The sequence below is a fragment of the Parasteatoda tepidariorum genome, chromosome 3, assembly GCF_982258835.1.
Source record: "Parasteatoda tepidariorum strain Cologne lab strain chromosome 3, Ptep-v5.0, whole genome shotgun sequence".
NCBI lineage: Eukaryota > Metazoa > Arthropoda > Arachnida > Araneae > Theridiidae > Parasteatoda > Parasteatoda tepidariorum.
In genome coordinates this window covers 92,913,864-92,936,101 of record NC_141757.1, presented here as the reverse complement: position 1 = coordinate 92,936,101, position 22,238 = coordinate 92,913,864, and the positions used below count along the sequence as shown (strand labels likewise).

The window sequence follows — 22,238 nt, the reverse complement described above, 5'->3', positions numbered from 1 at the left end:
ACTTTGTTTTCTTTATATTTTACTATAAATGAATCAATTACAAGCCAAAATTTGGAATAGTTATAAAATGTCTGTTATCTAGAGGAAAAAAAAGTGTATTTGCTCTAAAGTATTACATGCAATTTATGTATATACATTTTAATAAGTCTTCTAGAGATACTTTTTTTTAAAATTTATTTTAAAGTTCACCAAAATTTAAGAAAATTTGTTTTTTGCATAGTCTTATGAAACTGACTTAATTGAAACTCAAGATGAAGCCTACTTTTTCCAGTCCTAGCCCAGCCATATTTAGAACTTTGTGACATATTTGAGGTAAAAATCGCAGTTTAAAATTACTTGACTACTTTAACTTTGCTGTGTCCAAAGCCTTAGCTAAATATAAAAAATTTGGCTCAATTATTTTGCTAATACTTTAGATACCTTCATTGTTAGTTTTGTGTTTGTTTTCTAATATGTTTTAAAAAATATAGCATTGTTTTGCAGTATACATATATAGTGTGTAAACATTTTCTCCATTCTTTTATTATTAATTTTTAGAATTAATTAAAGTTCTCCAACTACCTTTTACTTTACTTTAATTTATGTTAAACAAGAAATTTTGATTTTGAAATGCGGTGTTTGCCATATTGTATTGTATATCTTTCATTTAAAAGGTAATTTATAACTGAAAAATGTGTGACTTGACAGAAACAGTTGAATACCATTAATTTTACTCCACTTTATTAAATATGATATACTATTGCTGCTTAAAAAGTTAAATATTTATGAAATGAATCAAAAGTTTAATAAAATAATGAGTTATTTAGTGAATATAAACAATCTAGTCTTTTTTAAGTTAAAGAGAAAAAAAAAAAAGAAATATGATTCCAGACTTACATTTTTATTCAATAGTGCAACATAACTTGTGAGCTGGTATTATCTACCCTGTGTTATACATATCGTTGAAGTAAAATGACTTGTGTGATTTTACTTGTCTTTATCAAACTATGTGAACTGATGTAATGAAATTACAAATACCTACTTTAAAAAAAAAGTCTTGTCTATCCAAAACATTTAGTGACTACATATGTGCCTAGTTTTGATAACTATTTGACCTCAATATTTTTTTTTATTTGTACATGCACTAAATAACTAAAATTTTATCATTGACTATTTTTCACACTTTGCAATGCTATCCTGTGCTGTGTGTTACAAAACTGTTTATGTACTTCTATGTGCGGAACATAGAGTAAATTTTTGAAACATTGTTAGAGTGGTTTATATAAAAACAAACAAATCAGTTGAACGCTGTATAATAATGCTGCCTCATGCCGAGATTTGTATGGTATAACAAACTAAAAAAAAAGAAAACGTTTTTACATTTATTAACAAATTTTTACTTTTATTTTTTAAGTGATGTGATGTAAGTTCTGTAAGTATATTAGGAGTTTGAATAAATTGTAAAGAATTACTTATAAGTATGCTTGTTTTCATTCTGTGTTTTAACATATAGGATTTGAACAAGACAGTTCAGTAAACGGACAATTGTTCATGAATTATCAGGGTGAAATTTGTGTACAATTGTTCATGAATTATCAGGGTGAAATTTGTGTTAGGTAAGATTGAACTATATTTCTTAAAAAAAATTGAGTTGTAAACTTCTTAATGAAAAAATTGGTGAACTTGAAAAATATTCACATGAGCAATGTTCATAATCTTTTATGCTTGAATTCATATAACCTAACTAAAGTATTTCATTAAATCTGGGTAATGATTCGTCATCATAATTAGACTATTGTAAGTTAGTCATGATCAACCATTTGCACATAGGTAGAACGATAAATGCTCTCAATTTTATGTCTTGAAGATTAAATTGAATGTTTTTAAAAATGTTAATATTTTGCAACATGTGGGTATTTTCAGAAAATATGGCACCTATTTTTTCCTGTGCCAAAAATTATTAAAAAAAAAGTTGGATATTCTCAGTCAGAGAATCAAGCTCCATTAAAAAATTAATCCAAGTTGAAGAGACGATAAGAAAACAATTTCTTCTTATTAAAAAATGTATTGTGGCATCACATTTTTCCTCTTATTCAAAACAAAGTGGTGTGGTGTAGTCGAATATCTGAAAAAGCTGGCCAAAATTCAAAAAAATAAATACCTCATAAGTACTAATTGTTAATGATTTTTAGTCAACGAAAGTGTGAATTAATATAAAAGGTCATTGACAAAATATTCTAATTATTATTATTGTATTATACGTACTAAGTGGTTAGAAGTTTTCTGTATCTGGAATGAGACTCTTTGTTGTACACTTTTATCAGGTGTTACTTCAGAAATAATTATACTTTTCATTTTTGTTAATTTTTCAAGTTTTTAAAGGCCTTTCTGCGTTGACCATGTAAATAATTAGTATGCTACAGTAATTTCAAGGTTACCTTTATGTAATGTGATTTGTAAAAAGGAGATCCCCTTGGTTCCCCTCACATTATAAAGAATGACAATGACGCGTGTAAAACCAGGGAAAACAAAAAATTACTGCCCCAAGTTGGCTCTTATTGATGTAAATGTAAAGGAAAGTAAGTTTAATAATTTTTTTCAATATAATAATTAAGCCGACCAGGTGGCCGAGCTAGCGCGTCTGACTGCGAAGCCAATGGCTGCGGGTTCGAATCCCGCTCTGGGCATGGATGTTGTGTGATTGTGGTGCACCCTATGAACGGGTTTGTGGCGTGGGTAATGTTGCTCGCCTTCGTGACTTTGGTTCACAGGTGCCCACTGGGTAACGTAAAATGAGTAACAATTCCGGCATCTTCTAAGGCGAAGAATAAAGTTCACTGCCTGCCATTTAAAAAAAAAAGTATAATAATTAAAAATTTTGTAAAATTATTTTCAATGAAAATAAAATTATATCAAATAAATATAATCGATTTCCACTATTTCTTGGAATTTTAATGTTCATAAAAACAATACTTATAAAATAAAGATAATAATAATTGCTGTTGGAATATCTGTTAATTGCCATTCAAAAGGCTACTATCAATGTAATATGTGCGACTTTCTGTAGTTATAAAATATATTTAGTTATTATTTGAATAGTTATATAAAATGTAGGTAGACCCTTGTTTAATATTTTGGTATTTAAAAACCAATCTAAAATTGAAACCACTCAAAATTTTTTAGATTGCTTAACATTGAAGATTTATTGCATGAAAAATAGTAGGTACTGATAGAAGAGTGCAATAAAGAAGTCACACAGCAGATGCGGAAAACTTTTTATCACTTAGTGTGGATAATACTGTTATAGTAATTAGAATATTGTGTTTATGAATTATTATCGATTCATATTTTTGTTGACGAAAATACATTAATGATTGGTACTTGTGAGCTATTTAATTTTTTGACTTATGGCCCGCTTTTTCCGATTTTTGACCACTGTGTGGCAGTTGTAGTGCCACCTACGTTCTTCATATTGCGTGTTTTTAACTGATCAATTATTAAAAAAATTCCATAAATATCACTAGACACAAGTGTCTGTGGAAAATATGTTGTATTCTTATGATACTTGTCGATACTAACAAGCCTATTGTTTTCCAATCGCAACATTTATGGCCAAGAATTCAACTACTGGCACACACATACGTTACAGCCCGTTTCACAGGGGAACAGATTCGCCCACAATCCATTTGCAAATCGTAATTTTCACCTGAACCAGAGCACGATCAATCTCCGATCCAATACCCCTAGAGGTATTGATTTGTAATGGGAACTTGGAGGACTTAGTGACCCCGAACAGAGTTAACTTGCTCGAGTCACCATTTTGTACGCGGGAGTCTTCGGCTGGCGGGGATCTCACGACCTCTTGGACATGGGCCCAACATTCTACCAACTGGGTCTTATGGGAAATATGATACCCACTAATTCACATGAAACTGATTTTTAATGCTTTTTAAAAAAAATTATATAAAAATTCTTAGAATAATCCAGCTTTGTAAACAAAATCAAGCTGAGTTGGAACGAAAATTTAGAATAACTAACTATTTTATGTTGTCACCCTAAAAATCAAATGTTACTTAACATTTTTCAACTTAAATATATTTTTTTATACGTGCGGTTTCCAAATTTTTTTCAGCTATGGAACACTAAATGATTTGGCTTTCATTTGGCGGAAACCTGACACCCGCTTAATAAATAAAATTCATTAGCAGCAGTAAAATATATACTAGCCATAGAAAGATAACTAATTATGTATTTTAAAAATATTTAATGGAGAGAATGAAGTGGTTTTCATTGGCTAATCAATATTATGTTTTAAAATTGGGTTTTGTGTCAAGCAGCTGAATTCGCAGGTAATGGAATAGCTTTTAGTCTAGTTTTGAATTTGTTTCTGCTGTATGCATAAGCTGAAAATGAATAAAATAAATTGAATTATGATTTTTGGAGGAAAAAAAAATGGTGATCAGAGTAGATTTTGGTTCATGAATTTGGCTATTTTTATTTGAATAGGGAAGTTCAAATGAGAAAAACTAATAAAATTTTGTATGAATGCATAGGCTTTTCGTTGTTTATTAATTAAATTGTAGGATTTGTTTTTCTATGGCATTTTATTAAAATCGTTTCATAAAAATAACCGAAATGTTAAATTTTGGATTTTTGATTGATTAAAATATAATTTTATGTTTAACAAATCATTTCTGGTTTAGAAAAAATCCTCGGAACTCCGGTGACTTTTTCACGAAATCCTAGGGTTACGCGGAACACCTTTTGAAAACCGCTATTCTTGACAAATGAGATATAGTTACAATTATAATCTTATATTACCTTATTAGTTATATAAGATTAGGATTTATGTGTGTTTTATATACAAAGCGTACTACCTATTAAGGACTTATTAGCCGCATGCTATAAGGCCTGGTCTTTACGATTACAAATAAAAATGGGCGCCTATATTTGAGCTCTTGAAGCATGTCGACTGTTATTTCCTATGTGTATATTTTTGAAGCGAATGAAGTTTTTTAAACAATTTAGATTGTAACGGATTAAAAAATTGTTTTAATACTTTAGATTTCTTTTTTAAATAAAGTTTCTTCCACTTAGGTTGGAAAAAACTTATTTATTCCGGAGTGGTTTTTTTTTTATTCCAATTTTTTCCCGCTGTGAAAGAAACTTATCATCCCTTAATTTCTAAGTACAAAAGATATCGGGAAATATGATGCCCATTTTTTCGTTTGATATCCCTAATATCTTCGTTTTATATCCCTAAAGATATCACGGTTTTATATCCCTAAAAATATCTTCGTTTTATATCCCTGAAAACGAACTTGATACCATTTTCCAGCTTACTGTAAATATGCTTAGTAAAAGCTATCTATTCTGTTGATTGTGTGTTTTGGACTGAAATTAATCTTTTAAAGACTGTTCTATAATTCTGTATTCAAAAGACTTTGTTAAAATGTCCTTGTTTTACAACTGATAGGTCTTTGTTTTATTGTTCTGTTTTCTTAATTTAATAATAATAAAGAAAAAAAAATTTTGTGTTGCGAATTCGCCGGATGAACGATTCAACTGCTATTTAAAGATAAGTTTCTCAGTAAATGAACTTCCTGATCCTATTTATAGTTATAAATGCTGATTAAAATTTGCAGAAATGATTACTATTTTTTTTGGTAGAAAAACTTGTTTTAGATATATTTTCATTTTTTTTGGTTGCAATTTTGAAGTCTAAATTGTTTCTTTAACAATGAGATGTAACATACAGTCACACCACGGTGATAGCAACTCGAAAGAAGACACCAAAAATTTCCAAATATTGAAAATTCCGGTTATCGAAAATTGATTTTAATCGAGTATTTTCTTTTTTTAACAATTCGGTCAAAATATTTTGAACACTTTCTGAATAGCTGGAGCTCTTGCATTTTAGTTCGAGTATTATGCTGGATGGCAAGTTGCAATCGTTTCCTGATCACGGCAAACAAAAGTGCAATTCATTATTAATCAAAATATTGACCATTTTTCGACTAGATAGAGTGCTCAGATTTCAACTGGAGCTTTGTTCCTGATCCACAATGCAAGTTAATATTGTTTCCTAAGTACTCCAAGCAAAGTTTATCTTAATTTTATCGCTAATCGAAATTTTGACCTCTTCCCGACCAAAGCAAATCAACAAGCAAACACAAAACTGAAATGAATAAGATTATAAAAAAATTTTCATAATTTAATTCATCCTAGTAGAGTTAAAAGAAGAAAATAATCATTTTTATTTCCCCCTTACTTAAAAAAAATGTAACCTAAAACGTTGAAAGAAGAAGAAGAAAAAAAAAAAGAATCATTGAAGTTTTGCTTTTCTTATTAAGATTTGTTTAGTCGATGCTGTATGATAAATTTTGTACATAATTGGGGAAAATCTTCTCAGTAACTCAAAAAGTAATTGAAAAATAATGCAACAACTCAACGCTTTATTTGTAGAACATGTTTATTAAATATTTAATTGCTATAAAAATAAAAAATGATTGGTAATACAATATGTAGCTAAAACAAAACTTACGAGTATATCAACAAATACAAAATCTAATTTCTATTGCTATTCTACAACGTTAGATTGTTAGTAACTTTGTAATTATAATAAAAGTAACATGAAAGACTCTTTTAGATTATTGTAGCACAAGATATGAAATGTAAAAAGTACACGAGGAAAATGATTTCTGCTCAACTTTGCAAAAAATCAAACTTATGCAGCAATTACTCGTCATTTTTCATCAGTTGAACTCATTATTTTTCATAAAATTGAATTAATAGTATTGCTATTTTCTAGCTAATAATATTCATAAAACCATATTAGTGTCATTTTTCATAAAATCTTTTTTTTTCTTCCTATGAGCTGCACAATCATTTTTCCCGATGAGCAGACCTAGTGCGTTCTCCAGAGGTGGTATCCACTCTTTCAGGACCATCACAATGGGTGACATACCGTTGGCCATGTTAATTTGGACGTCTAGTGTCTGCCACACTAGATGGCAGCACCGAGACTCTATTTGGATGCTAAAGTGCACTAGGAATTTTTAATTTTGCCGGAAATGCCAAGAAGGCACTCCAGGGATCTTTTACATGCCGCATAATCATACGACATGGCCGCTGAGGATTTTCTACATCCCGAAAATCCGGTGTCTGGGCCGGGGATCGAACCTGCAGACTTGGGCTCAGAAGGCCGAGACAAACCAATTGCGCCCACTCATAAAATCTTAATTAACTGAACATTAATTTATAGCTGAAAACCTCATAATGATAAAGTAATAAAAAATATTTCATACAATTATTATAGCTAAAGATATGAAATATTCAGAGTGCATGAAAAACGCTGCATTAGTCAACTTTTTTATAAAATCAAACTATTGCTGCCATTTTTCATAAAATCTTTATTAACTGAATATTAATTTATAGCTGAAAACCTCATAATGATAATAATATAATATGAAGTATTTATTATATGATTATTATAGCTAAAGATATGAAATATTCGGAGTGCATGAAAAACGCTGCCCTTTAGGTCAACTTTTTAAGAAATCAAACTAGTGCTGCCATTTTTTATGAAATTAAAATAATAAATCTTCTTTTAAATTAATTTTTAAGACGAAAATAAATCTTTTGGAAATTGGAATTTAATTTCTGATTGGGAACCAACTTATGTGCTGTCATCATTTTAGTTAAGTTTATATATTTTATTTATTTTTCGTCTCAGTGTCGTACGGCTTGGGAAAATCGAACATTGAAAGCTATTGAAGAACGTGAAGGAAAATTTGTTTGTTGAGCAGGAAAGCAACAGTCGTTTTCCCCATGTACTCTTAAGTTGAAATAGAAAACAGCACTCTTAATTGTTATAATAATAATTATAACAATATTAATAGATAGCACTAGATAAATAGTTGTAAATTCCTTCCATTCAAAACAATTTTTTAATGTTTAGGGGACGTTCGAATATTACAACAGTAAGTGTGTGTTGATTTTGAAGGTATCCTCTCTTATCCGAAAAATAGGCAAATTGTAACCCCTTTGTTCATGTAAATGATTTTTCCTAATTTAATTATTTTACAATTGAGAAAGGATTTTGATGATAGATGGAATTTAGTGCCATGCGTAAACGCTTCTTTCTTTGTCACCGTCCCATTTGATTCGACTTTCTTCTTAACTCAATTCACTGTGCGCAAGCGTCAAATAATTACGGACTGGTTGGAGATTGCGCAGTAGTGATCTGGAAGAAGATTTCTTAAATCAGCAAATCACAGCTCCTCCGTCTTTAGGTGCTTACGTAAATATTTGAACGTCCTCTTATTCGCTCTTGCCATTTAGACAATATTTTGGTATATTTAAGATAATGGGTATGTGAGTGTCATAAATACATTCAGTAGTTAAAAATGAGTGTGTTTTGATGATATATTATTTATGTATAATATAGATATGTGAAACAAAACGGAAATTAATTCAATGTTCTCCAGTCAGCACTGGATTAATATAAAGATGTAAACTGTACTATCAAAGTACACAAATCACGGTATGCAAATGATACGATTGAATGCTGACATATCATTAGTTTAAAAAGTCATTTTTAACATTTTTATGCAATTATTTACAACTAAAAATTTCATGAAACTTCTTATAGAAACAGAGTTTTCTTTTAAATTATTCAATTTATTTAAACTGTTTGAAATATTTAAGATTTTTCTATTTTAGTTCGTCTATAAAATGATTTACCCATTCCGAATACAAAAATTGGTCTATAAATGATTAATACTTAGTATATAAAAAAGTAATAATTTGGTATATATCAAGTTGATATCTCTTTATCTTACCTACCACTTTAATTTTGCAAAAACGCTGTGCTTATTGATATATAATGGTAGGCAGAAATATAATGTTTTTTGTAAAATAAATCCTATTAATGAAACATTTATGCCACCACTTTTTCTTTTTTTCAGGAAGGATCCGTCTTTTAAAAGGACGCTAAGCGCAAATGGTTTAAATAAGAAAAGTTTTATCCGAGTTTCTTGTCTTGTTATTAATTTATTTGATTTATGATTGATGGTTACAAATAAAATTAATGATTTTACTTGCGTATAAGTTTGGAAAGAGTAAAATAAATTATGTGACAAATATATTTGTGATTACACTGTAAAAATTTCCAGAAACAAATTTTGATTTGACAAAAATGTTTCCAAAAATCTCAGATAACTTCATTTAATAGCATGCTTTTGATCAATTGCGAAGTATTTCTTTTTTTTTTTTTTTAATTAAAAGTAAGAAACTGAATTGCATTTACACCGATTCAGTCTAAGAGGTTTTCAAAATATTCAGAAACGTTTTGGAAAATTACATGTACCGTTAATTTAGAAACGTTTCGGGAATTTTTTTTTGCAGTGTACTACTTAAAGAAAAATATGAACAACAATATTAAAATTAACACCTCTTTGTTTAAAAAAAATATATTTTACATACCTAGAAAATAAAACTGTGCAGACAGATATAAATCATAATACTGATATCATAACCATAATAATACCATACCGTACCATTATAATAATATATATAAATCATAATATTTATGAAACAGAAGTGTTTGTAAAATATTATCTGGTATATGTAAATCTGAAATAAATCTGGTATATGTTTAAAATAAATTAATAATAAATTAGGATTTTTTTTAAGCAAGAATAAGTATCAGCAACAATTAAAAGATCGGTATTTAAATATTTTAAAGCCGTACTATAATACTACAGCAAAATTTAAAAAAAAAAAATATTTCTAATAAAAAATTTTCATATATATGAAAGTAACATGAAGTTTAAGGTATTTTAAAATTATTTTTTCCTTTACTCTTTCCGAAAACGTGAAACAACGAACCATAATATCAGTATCTTGAACCTTAATTCTGTACAAATTTGCTGCTAGCTTAATGAAGCTTTGAATCAAATCTGGTTTACTTTCCAGTTGAACCATAGTTCAAGTTTAAGAAGTATGATAATATGGTTCAACTTTGCGTGATATTTAGAATGCTACAAATTTAAACGATATTATAGTTTAACACGCTATAAAATTTCTAGCAATGTATTATACCTGAATAAAATCGATGGACATTTTCCACAATTTCTTACTATTTTCGAAGATTTTGAAAAAGAAAAAAATCGATATGTTGTTTGTCAATGTTTCGCAATAAATCATTCTTTTTATATAAATGAGAAAAATTGAAATAATAGTTTACAGTTACAGTTTAATAACTTCCGTCATTACTCCTTTTATAAATATTAATTTTTACTGCCTATGACAAATACTATGTGCAGAAAAGTTTACAAGTGTGTGCGTCACGCTAAATTTATGAGAACAACGAACTCCCACAAAAATGGAAGATTATTGCTTCAAGTTAAATTTTTTATTACAAAGTTTCATTTACTTCCGCGATTATAAATAATTCCACTGGTGAAGTTTAACACCAGTTCCTCGAATTATATAATTAAGAACTAAATTGAATTTTAAATGCGTCGTTAAGAACTTCAGAGTCGTTTATGTTGTGACAATAAAGACATCGCGATAATTTTTTTTTTTTTTTTTTAGATTTTGAAGGAATGGTTAATTTTTCAACTATGTTTCATTTATACTTTGTCTTATAGTTTATGTATACAGAGTCAAACTAGGTTTTTTTTTAAATTTTATTTTTATTATTACTATTATTATTTTTAGTTTAGCCAAATAAAATTTTTATTATATAGTTTCTTAGCGTTATGAATTCCAAAGCAAAATGTAAATGCAACAATTGGACTCAAAAGCGAAATACTATAAGCATTCAAATTCTTCTAAAAATAGGTTAACTTTTTTATTTAAATACAATTTTAAATATTTTTGAATGCAATATGCAATAAAATACACAATTTTAATGTCCTTTCGTATTTTACTTTCGTTGTAAAAATAAATTAGTATTTTACTCTTGTGACAATAAAAATCTAATTTGATTAAGTACATATTTTTGGCCTTGATAGTTCAGTTAAAGGAACTGAGCTATCCTTCTGAAGAACCGGGGTTCAATCCTCAGTTCCGGCTTGAAGCCTTCTCTGCTTCAGATTGATGAGTGCTATGTTGCCTGGCAAGTATAGGCAGTTGGTGCGCAATGCTCCACTATGCCGTCACAAAGTTGTGCCCATAGCTCACAATTTGTGTTGCGGTAATAGTTTTATTATTATTATTATTAATAGTAATAATAATAATAGCACATTATTCTGTTCTACATGCTTGTTCAGAAAAATTACTGAAAGGTAGATTTATGTTTTTGGCACGCTGTATGAAATGTTTTCAAAAATCCTGAATTTTTTTTAATTAGTGGAATTAACTGTAGTTTTTAAATTATTATCAAAATATTGCTTAGGAAATGTTTTCAAACAAAATTTAAGTTATGCGCTTTTGTTCTGAATTAAATCGTTTGCATAAATTTCAGAATAATAAAATTAAGCTCATTTCTTGACAAAGAGGGAATTTATACCTTTTCGTTATAGCATTATGTTCATTATACATAATACTCTTTCAATTCGTTAACATTTTTACGATAACCATATAGTTCCAAAAGTTTTTCAGCTATGATCCAGTCTGTTTCTGAATCAATCTCGATCGCCAATTCTTCTGGTACTTCAACATAACCGCACCTATATACATACAAAAAAAAAAAAAAAAAAAAGAAAAAGAAAAAAAAGCAATATTTAAAATGATGATTTTTATGAACAATGCATGTTTGTGATGAACACCCTTAATGTATGGTTTTAGAATTCTTGTTAAATATGAAGTAAGTTATAAATCAATCGCACTAATTTACAATTCAGTGTTTCATTTATAAACTACTCTTTCTACTAATACTTATAATATTTTATTACTTCTTTTAATTTATATTTCAGTCTAAATTATTATCAATTATATATCAGTCTAAATTAATCAATTATAGATTAATCACTTGTGAATGATAAATTAATTTATCGGTGTTAATAAAAATATAAGCGAGGAAAAAGACATTAACGATATCGAAATCGAACGAATCACTACTGAAGAAAGGGGAACTGAAAGCATCAAATACTGTTTCATTGCTTGCCAGAGGTAACAGAGAGATGTTTAAAGGGGATTTTTATAAACGCCTTCAGGTTTCATCAGGCAATTAAAGTGGTTTTGATATTTTTCATCTCGTCTTCCTCACTAGTGGTTAGATAGATTTCGATAGCGTTTTGTTCATTTCTCGCTTAATTTGCGGTGGTGGCTTGCGAATACTTTTTTGACTTAATTTTTTGACAAGGAATTTAAACATCCCATGTACATATAACACTGCCTCTATATTCCATTACACTTATCCAATAAAGTAAAATGGAATTAGAACTATATGGGGAAAAAATTCAGGTTAAATTACCGTACTGTATGTTAATGACATTTCTGGTAACAAAAACCCTAATTTTGGTATTATTAAAAACCAAAATATAAGATATTTAAGTAATTAATTTGGTAATTTTTCCGTCTATATGAGAATAAGGATTATCTGGAAATTTTGGTTTTATATTTAGCAAAAAAAGAAAAAGAAGAAAACTGAAAAGTAAATTTTATCGAATAATTAAAAAAAATGATTCGATTAAATTTACTTTTCAGTTCTTTTTTTTTTTTTTTTTTTTTTTTTTTTTTTTTTTTTTTTAGTGCCGAGCTCTAAGTTTTTATTATAAAATTACCAAATTTGACCTCATTCACCAAATTTTATTATAGATTATAAAACCATATTTTATTGTTAATTATAGCAAAATCATTGCCAAAGAGCTTTGGTAAAAATTATTAAGCTTTTTGGTGTTTTCATAGAGCCAGAAACACGGTACATTTTACCATGAAATAATTAGATAGACATGTTGTACAATGCGTAAAATAAACGATACACATTGAAATTTTGATCTGAAGAAGTTGTGAATTTCAAAAAGGTAAATAAAGAAATAATAATATATAAATGAACAAGAAAGTATATCAATTTTTTCTTCGCCCACGTCCCTAAATATTTAGGCCTAAAACGCATACATTATTATGAAATTAAACTTGAACATATTACCATAAAGTGCATTAGTGTCTTAAAATCCATATGCATTTCGTAAATAAGAAATTAATTTCTTTAAAGCTTCTTGCTTTACCAGAAATTATATTACTTTAAGAGAATATAGCTTCTGTTCTCCACTTATAGCTTTGGTCTTAGTAGAAGTAACTCCAGAAACAACTCACCTGTTATTAGTGTTACACGATAAAATTTGGAAATTTTGTCTACAGGTCGGCGGCCAATTATATCATTTTTAAAGTAAAGTACACGTTATTGTTTAAAACAAGTGGCTAGTTTTTCAGAGATTAAAATTCTAAACAATTAAAAAACAAACAAACAAATCGTTAATATTATGATAAAAAGAATGAAAAGAATAATGCTGAAAAAATGAAAAGAATAATGCAATTTATAAATGTATGAGGTATTAAGTTTCAATTCAAAAAGCGGACGCCATAAAAAGATAAGAGTTCTTGCAAAGTGATAATTGTCTACTGTTTCAGCAAATCATAATCAATTGTTCCCCGAAGCTTGTATCTTGATCAGATCTATCTTTTGTTCTTTTTGCTTTTCATTTTCTCTTTTTTTTATCGCTTAGCGGAGTTAGAAATTAAGAGATAATATTTTTTAAAACTTCTATATGACAGAGATCTTGATAAATGACAGCATTCCAAAAGAAAATGCGTCATTAATTCCCTTTTCCTTATTTGCAATCAAATCTCGAATATGTTTCACAAAGCGAGCTTGCCATAAAAAATAATTAGCCACTGAAAAATGCAGAGGATGTCCTGTAATGATTAACTTTCATGTATATTCGCAAATTATTATTTAAGGGAAGGGAAAAAAAATGCAATCAAAGTTAATCCGTTGAGGAAAAACGGAACTGAAAACACTAAAACCTGTCTAATTGCCGGACGGAAAAGTGAGGAGCTGAAATTTTTAAAAAAAAAATCCTCCAAGTTTCCTCAGGTAAACAAACTGGTTTAGGTGTTTACAGACCCACCTTCTTCATCTGCTATACATTAGATTTCGGTAGAGTTGTCTTCATTCTCGGTTTTTTTTTCTTACCATAACGTGTACACTTTTTGAATTCATTTCAACTTATTCTTTTAAAATTATTTACCATATTTATTTATTTATTATATTAAGATCTTCATAACATTATGTTAAAACAACTTCGTTCATATTCTAATGTAATTTATTCTATTGTAAAATAAATGACTTTCGATTATTTAAGTTTCCTTTTTTTCTGGGGATCCTAATAATCGAAAGAGCAACTTAATTTTGTTATTTTTTCACTGCCAATAAAAAATTATTCTTAGTTATAAAATAAGTAAAAAAAAAACTTTTTTAAACACATGAATGCTCAGAAATGACGCTGTTAGAAAAAAAAACGATGATTCGATTCATCAATACCTTTTCCCTTGTAACAGGTTTTCCTTAATTAAAGAAGTTCTAGTCACGTAAAAATGGCCACTTTCTACAAGTTCACCTTTCCAATCTTGTGTTCTAGGTCGATGCCTAGGGTTGAAATTCAAAGCTTCTGTACTTTCACCTAAAAACCGAATTAAATTAGAATTTAAGAGCATATGTATATAATGAAGCTTTACTCAGTTAAATAACAACACATTTATTACATATTTTTATACAACTGTTTATTTTCCATTAGTTAAAAAGTTATCAAAAATAAATACTAAATTGCTAAAATTGGAATTTTTCTCAATGTTTTGAAACATAGGGTTGGAAACTGAGCTACCACTTTTTAAAAAAATATTTTTTCTTTAATTTGTTAAAAGTTTCGAGCGTGAGAGCACATACTACAACTTCAAAGATATTTAGGACTTCCTAAAATACGACAAAACAGAATCGATGAATCGGTTAGTGGCGCTTCGCGCCAAACGCCGAGATAACCCCGATATCCAGCATCCAGCGTGAGAGCATTATATTTTATCTGCTAGTTCCTCAACGTTTGGAGCAAATTTTGGTGCAAAAGTTAGTTTAATCGCTCATCATCGAGCTCAACAGGACATCCAGATCGAGGTGCTTTTGTGAGGCCAAAATTTCCATTTTTAACCCTTTGCGGTCGTATTAAGTTTATATATAAGTGTCATGCTGGTCGGAATTAATTTTCGTTGAACGAAGAGTTATACATATTGTGCAAAATTATAAAGAATTTTTTTAAATTTATTTATTATTATTTTTTTAAGTAAAACTTTAGGTGTATCTAACACAATAACATGTTTTAATTTGATGTAAAAATTATATTTTATAGTTCTCCATCGTGTGGTATCTTTCAAAGCAGTCTCCAATACGAAGCCCTGGTTTTCGAGAACATGTATCACAAAAATAATTAGTTTGGTGTCTCCCGCTTTTAATTTTTCTGTTTGAACATACAGAACAATCTTTACTCTTTACACCTACATGTAGTTTGCCAGTAAGCTGTGGCGGCTGAGAGTAGACATACGACCGCAAAGGGTTAAACTTGGCATACCAATTGCGAACGGTTCTTTCAGCTATGGCTCCTTTTTTATACACAGCGCAAATGTCTTGAGAAGCTTTTGCATCCTTTGAATCTTGATTAAAAGCAAAAAGAAAGGAGGCATCAAAAATGCTCATGCTACAAAAAAAAAAAAAAAAAAAAAAAAAAACAGGAGAAACATAGTTCCTAACACTTTAACAATTTAAAAAAAATTCTGTAATATATCAAAAAAATATCTACAGAAATCAAAAATTTAAAATAGAATTATTATTACCAAGAAATTTAAAAAATACGCAAATTCATATTATAGTTTACCAAAATTACCAGTTACACAGGCATTTAAATTGTAATTTTTGGTATCTCAAATGTGTCATCAAATACGAAAGCAAATTTATAACAAAGCAATTAAACCACAAATTGACTTTTTTCTGCTTTTCTTTGAACATTTATATATTTTTTCTGACTGATGCTTAAAATATTGTTAAAGTAGGCTTTTAGCAAATAAATGTTTATAAAATGATTTTATCTTTGAAATACCAATAATAATAATAATGATGTATTTTTATGCAAAAGATAATGTATTTACTTAGAGTTTAAGGATTCAGTTATTTGATGATAAGAATTTATTGATCAATAATAATGAATGAATACTGAAAATCTAAAATTCTATCAATAAACGGAAGTCATTTAATTACATTTATTGACGTTAGTTATTATTTTTAGATATAACCATTCAATATTTGTTTCATAAATTTAAGACTAGATTTCAAACTTTGAGTAGCCAGAAAAAAAGTCAAAGTTTAAGATCGTAAATTAGAAAACAATTTTAAAAAGTTGTCTCCCATAGAAATGTTTCTTTTTTCGGACAAAATAAATAGAGAAGACTCTATTCTATTTAAATAATAATTATTATTAAAGCTTATACTGTAATAAATTGCAGAGAAAATATTATTATACTTGATAAACAAGAACTATAACATGCATGTCATGAAGCAGGATTAGCACAATTAATCACGCAATTTTCAAAATCTCCTGATATTGAATTTGAATGTTTCTTTTTTCATGAAGTTTATGTACTACTATCATGTACACTGACTTTTAGGCAAGGTTCGTAATTTTTTTGATCTTTTAAAAAAAGTAAAAAAAAATCAGATTTTTTTTATTCAAATCGGATTTTTTTAAAAATTCAAATACACTGTAAGAACTTTGATTTATAACTAAAAAAAAGTTTCTTACTTTAAAAGTTTCTTTTCTTTATAACTAAAAAAACTTTATAGATATTTAATCAAAATTAAATTAATATTAAAACTATATTATAACAATATTTCAAAAGCTCTGACTACCTAAAACAATTTTTCATTATAATACATGGCTTTGAATTCATAGCAACCATTTTGAAACAAATGCATGATTGAAATTTAAAGAATAGATGAAATAGAAAATGTAAAGAATATTTTAACTATTAAAACAAAATTTCAATTACTAAACCATAATTTTAATTTAAAATTGTGATTTCTTTTTTTTTCCCCTCTTGATTTTCAAAATGACAAAATAAATGTTACAGATTGTGTTTATAAATGCAGTCATTCATCAAAAAATAAATAAATATTTAATCTATATATTTTTATATTAAAATATTCATTTTTAATCCCATATAAAAATTAATAAGTTAAGTTAAAAAATTTTTTTATAAAAAGTCTGCGCACTCAATGAAATTTTTTTTTCTCAAAATTTCTTTATAGAAAATCTGATAATGTCAAACATACTGTAAACATATGAGAAAAAAATACTTAAATGTTTACTTTAATCTGTACTTTCAATCTCAAAAATCAAAGGATTTAAAAAAATGTAATTTCAAATGTGTTAGAATTCAACACATACCAAGAAAGAAAGTAATTTCATTAGCTAAAATTAATTAATGCAGCAATAATAAATTTTAAAATTAATGCAGCAATTTATTTAAAATAAATTTTAAAACTAAGAAAAGAAATAAATCAATGATTTAAAAAAATATTATTTAATTTAAATCATGATTTAAATCGTGATTTAAATCAAGCTGATTTAAATCAACAAGCAGTGCTTTTAGGAGAAATATATATATTTTTATTTTTCTAAATAAATGACTTACTCACCAGCTGCAATTTCTTTCCAACGAAGTTTTCGTTGTCTAACAACTGAAAATACAGAATCATAGTTTTGTTCGAGCACCATTTCACAGGCTTTATCCAGGTACATTGGTAAAAGGCATGGAGAAGTACACTGTACTAGTGCTACCACAGATATTTCTGAAGGAAAGAAAAGGAATCTTAAATACATTAAAGTTTCTTTGTAATGGTTATAATTACAGTTTCTTTGTAAATAATGATCATTAAGAAAACATCTTTGAGTATTAAACAATACCACTGAATTTCTGATCTGCATAGTTCTATAAGATGTTACATCTATACACTGTAAAAATTTCGAATCTAATTACGGAAAAAGTACTTATGAAAAGTACTTAAGTAGTTTTTGCCATAAATTCCATTTTTAGGGAACATGTTAGGAAACAAAATAATCTAATATACCGTTTAAATAAATATTACTGTAAACATTACGGTGAGAGCGAGGGAGGGTATATATATATATATACATATATAAGGATGGAGAATATCCAGTCGTCCACATAGAAATAAGTAATTGTATTATTTTTTTGTTGATGAGAAACATTTAAAAGTAATTATTTTATGGAGTGAGCTTTGTTATGATATGTTTCAAGCGGGTCGAGACCCGTTTCAAACTATTTTATTTGCAGCTTTGTAAATCATGTTTTGATCTAGGCTAAATATTTAGCAACTTTTTATTGGGGAACAATTAAAGCGTATTGATAGATAAAAATTCTTAAGATTATGCTGACCTGGATGTTTGGCGACGAAATCCTGAACACCCGTTAATGACGAACTAGAATCATTGGCAGTCTTTTTGTCTCTGTAATGAACCTGAGCACCATATTTAAGAGCAACTTCAGCAATCTCTGTATCATCTGTTGAAACCCAGACGGATGTCAGCTCTGAAAATAATCGCAGTATCCCATTATTCAACCAAGTTAACACATAGTTTATTTATGGAAATTATTCAACAAAGTAGGTACATATGAATGATGGTAATTATTCAACAAAGTGAACATTAATAAATTATTATTATTCAATGGTTGAATTATTATTATTTAACAAAGGGAAAATATAGTTAAATTATTATAATTATTTAAAAAGGGAACATATAGTTAAATTATTAAAATTATTCAACAAAAAGAACATATAGTTGAACAATTACTATTCAACAAAGTGAACATGCAGTTAAATTATTGTAATTATTCAACAAAGTAAACATATAGTTTAATAAGTATTACTCAACAAAGTGAACATATGGTTGAATAATTATTATTCAGCAAAGTAAACATATAGTTGAATTATAGTCATTATTCAACAAAGTGAACATATAATTGAATAATTATTTAACAACAAAGTGAACATTTATTTAAATTATTGTAATTATTCCACAAGGGAAACATATATTTGTATAATTGATATTCAACAAAGGGAACATATATTGGAATTATAGTAATTATACAACAAAGTGAACATATAGTTAAATAATTATTATTCAACTAAGTGAACACATAGTTGAGTCATACTAAGGTGCTAAGAATTACATATGAAGAAAGTGCTATAATGACAATTTCAAGCCTAAAATTTAATTAGAAATACCATTTTCTATGGACTGATATTAACAATGTTTTGTGGTTAAATTCTTAAAAGTACGAAAAGAGATTTTGATTGATGTGTGCTAAAAATACTATATTTTGTTTTTGAAAATTAGCAAATAGATACTAATGTTAAACTGAGATGATCAATTAAGGTAGAGTGCAACTCTTTTCCGCAATACTTGCATTGATGGTATAAATTAATTCACATTTTCGTGTCAGCTGTACATTATGTTAGAAAATATACCGTGAATTTTTCATGTTTTAGAAAAGTGTGTTTAGTTATATAAAGCACAAATAACAATCAAACAATCAGTGATATATTACACATTTTACTCGATAACCATTTGTCTTTTTTCAGAGAGGGGCAAAATTTTTTATTCATAGAAAGACTTTTCAAAATCAGTGAGAAATAGCGCCGATTTACAACCTCGTTTTATTTGAATGTCATATAACACAAGGAATTTTTAAGAACTCAAAATAAGTAAAAGTCAGCAACGAAAGGCAGGTCAGGTGAGTATGATGGGTGTACCAACACATCCTCCAATGCTTCGCCAAGTGATAAAATTCCATGTTTATTCTCATGTTGTCATATTGAAGAAAAATTCTTCAGATCCATTTCAGATTCTTATTTACAGATTTTTTTCCGATAATGATTTCAGAATCGCTTATTTAGCCAAGTGACTCTCTATCAACTATTTAGACGACACAAAAGCAACATAAGCTCGAATATTTCTAAAAAATGAATTACCTCTGGGAAAAAAGCGTCGTGAAGTTTTTTTCTTACACAATACCTCGAAATCCGATGTTGGTTGAACTCTGCCACTATTCTGAGAGCTTTATAACAATTTTCTGTTTAACAATTCAATCGAAGTTGAAAAATGAAAGCCATAACATCTTATAAAAGGTTTTGTTTTGAAAATAAAATACAAAGCACATTAATAAAACTTTTTGTTATCGGCGTATTTCCTAAATCTATTTTTCTCTCATTTTTTTTACGTTGATAAATCTTCTGTCATAATTTTAACGTCTAATTTGCGAAGATTTAAATTTCTTGCATTACATATTTGACTCTTGATTGGATAAAAATACTAATTGTATAAGTGCTTACAATTACTCAAATGATCTGACACCTTTTGTTTCGATTAACCAGTAATTTAATACAAATAATAATATTTATATTACATGTTAACGCATCAAGGTGCAAGTCTTACTCTGATCTTAGCAATATTTATAGTTTTTCAATCCTTGTTTTAGAAAAATAAATAAATAAAAATAATAATATTTACATTACATGTTAATAACAGTTATGATACTTACGTTGCTTTCGAGATACTTGTTACACAGCTATTAAAGATTTATAATACTTAGTAATAATAGTAGTTAGTTAGAAGTCGTATTTATAGTTATTAGTTGTTTGTTAATATTAAAAGTCATACTTCATTAATTTAATGAAAACAGTCTATTTAAAAAATTACTAATAAAATGTATGTTCTTCGAAATGGTTTAATCATCTGTACATAATTCTTATAATAAAAAAAGAATTACATCATATATTTTTCTGTACAAGGCCATAATTTTTAAGCACTGAGTAAGCTGTTTACCTCAAAATCTTTTGCATGAAAAAAATCATCTTAGTAAAAACTATATAATTAGAATTTAATACTATAATAATTGTTGAAAGATATTTTTAATAGCAAAACATTAAAATAAATTAATATACAACTGTGATTAAAGTCCTTTCATAACTTCGATGCAGATAAATGGATTAAACTAATAAGACAAGTTCTCCTTTTTTTAAAATGTACATTTAAATATTTTTACATTCTACATTTATTTGTAAGAAAGTAAAATTGAAATAAATCAATCTTTCTGAAAACAATGGAATATGAATATAAGTAGCATATGGCATCATATATTCACAGGAGCATTAAAATAGCATTAATTTTTTAAAAATTACAGCTAACAGTGTTTTACTATTCATATAATAAAGCGTTTTAGAGCAATTCAACTTTATACCCATAGTGCTAATACCATAAAAAAAACTTTAATTTCCATTTTATTTTGCTGATTCTAGAAAAGTGTAAGAAAGTAATTACTGAGCCAATCAATTATGCCCTCAAAAGAACTCTTTCACTCTTTAGAAAATTTATAATTAAATAAAAAATTATAATAAAAGTTTTTCATATTAAGAAATATGATTTTAATAAAATTTGTGTAGGTTAATTAATAGTAAAAGATATCTACGTAAATTATGTTAATATTTGTGCGTAAAATTTAGATCATGTTCGAAGATATTTGGCAGTTTCTTTTTGAAATTTGCACTCATTTTTGTGTGTATCATTAAATTTGTTAGGACTATTGCATTTTTGTTACTTTCTATATTTAACCACTTCATCACGAAACATATTATAATTATCTCTGTAAGCTATTAGTAGTTTTTAAAAAACGTATATTAATTTATAAAATAGAGATAAATCATTTCTTTGAATATTGATATTTTTTATTGCAAATCTAAAATCCATTTGCGTAATTTCTTTAAATAATAATGACATCTATTAATTAAAGCCCAAAAAAGTAAATATGGAATTCCTTTTAATAATAATAATATTTTTAATTTTAAACATAAAATTCAATTCCGTAATTTCCCTAAATGCTACAGCAATTTTCGTAGTTAAAGCCGTAAAAGGTAACTACGAAATTCTTTCCGATAGTAATGATATTTTTAATTGCAACCCTAAAAGGTAACGGGAAAATTATTTAAATTGCAAAGGAATTTACTTTTACAGTCTAGCATAGGATGCAAAACCCAAGCTATTAAAGGTAGACCCGCAATAGATCGCACATTTTTTCTCGGAACTCGCACACTTCCTCCGCGAGCTAACACTAGACCACAAATATGACATCCTAAGCCGGACGTGGAATTTCCTCTTCCTTCCATCTTTCGTTTTCGAAGGCCAAGG

At 27.7% G+C, this 22,238-nt stretch overlaps 1 protein-coding gene across 1 annotated transcript; it reads right to left on the bottom strand.

Moving 5' to 3' along the window:
• Positions 1-10,558: 10,558 nt before the first annotated feature.
• Csas (CMP-sialic acid synthase) lies at positions 10,559-22,216 on the bottom strand. Its single transcript, XM_016052912.4, has 5 exons — positions 22,057-22,216; positions 18,430-18,582; positions 17,669-17,821; positions 14,474-14,612; positions 10,559-11,657 (listed from the first exon to the last, which is right to left on the bottom strand). Exons 1-5 carry the CDS (start codon positions 22,214-22,216, stop codon positions 11,522-11,524), a joined length of 741 nt encoding a protein of 246 aa, XP_015908398.1. The 3' UTR covers positions 10,559-11,521.
• Between the last annotated feature and the right edge of the window lie 22 nt (positions 22,217-22,238).

Excerpts from the sequence above, each read along its gene's own strand:
- Csas (XM_016052912.4), bottom strand. The coding sequence starts at position 22,216 with ATGGAAGGAAGAGGAAATTCCACGTCCGGCTTAGGATGTCATATTTGT. Across the intron at positions 14,613-17,668 it reads TTGGAAAGAAATTGCAGCTG|GTGAAAGTACAGAAGCTTTG; the intron begins GTGAGTAAGTCA and ends TTCGGTTTTTAG. Across the intron at positions 11,658-14,473 it reads AACCTGTTACAAGGGAAAAG|GTGCGGTTATGTTGAAGTAC; the intron begins GTATTGATGAAT and ends GTATGTATATAG.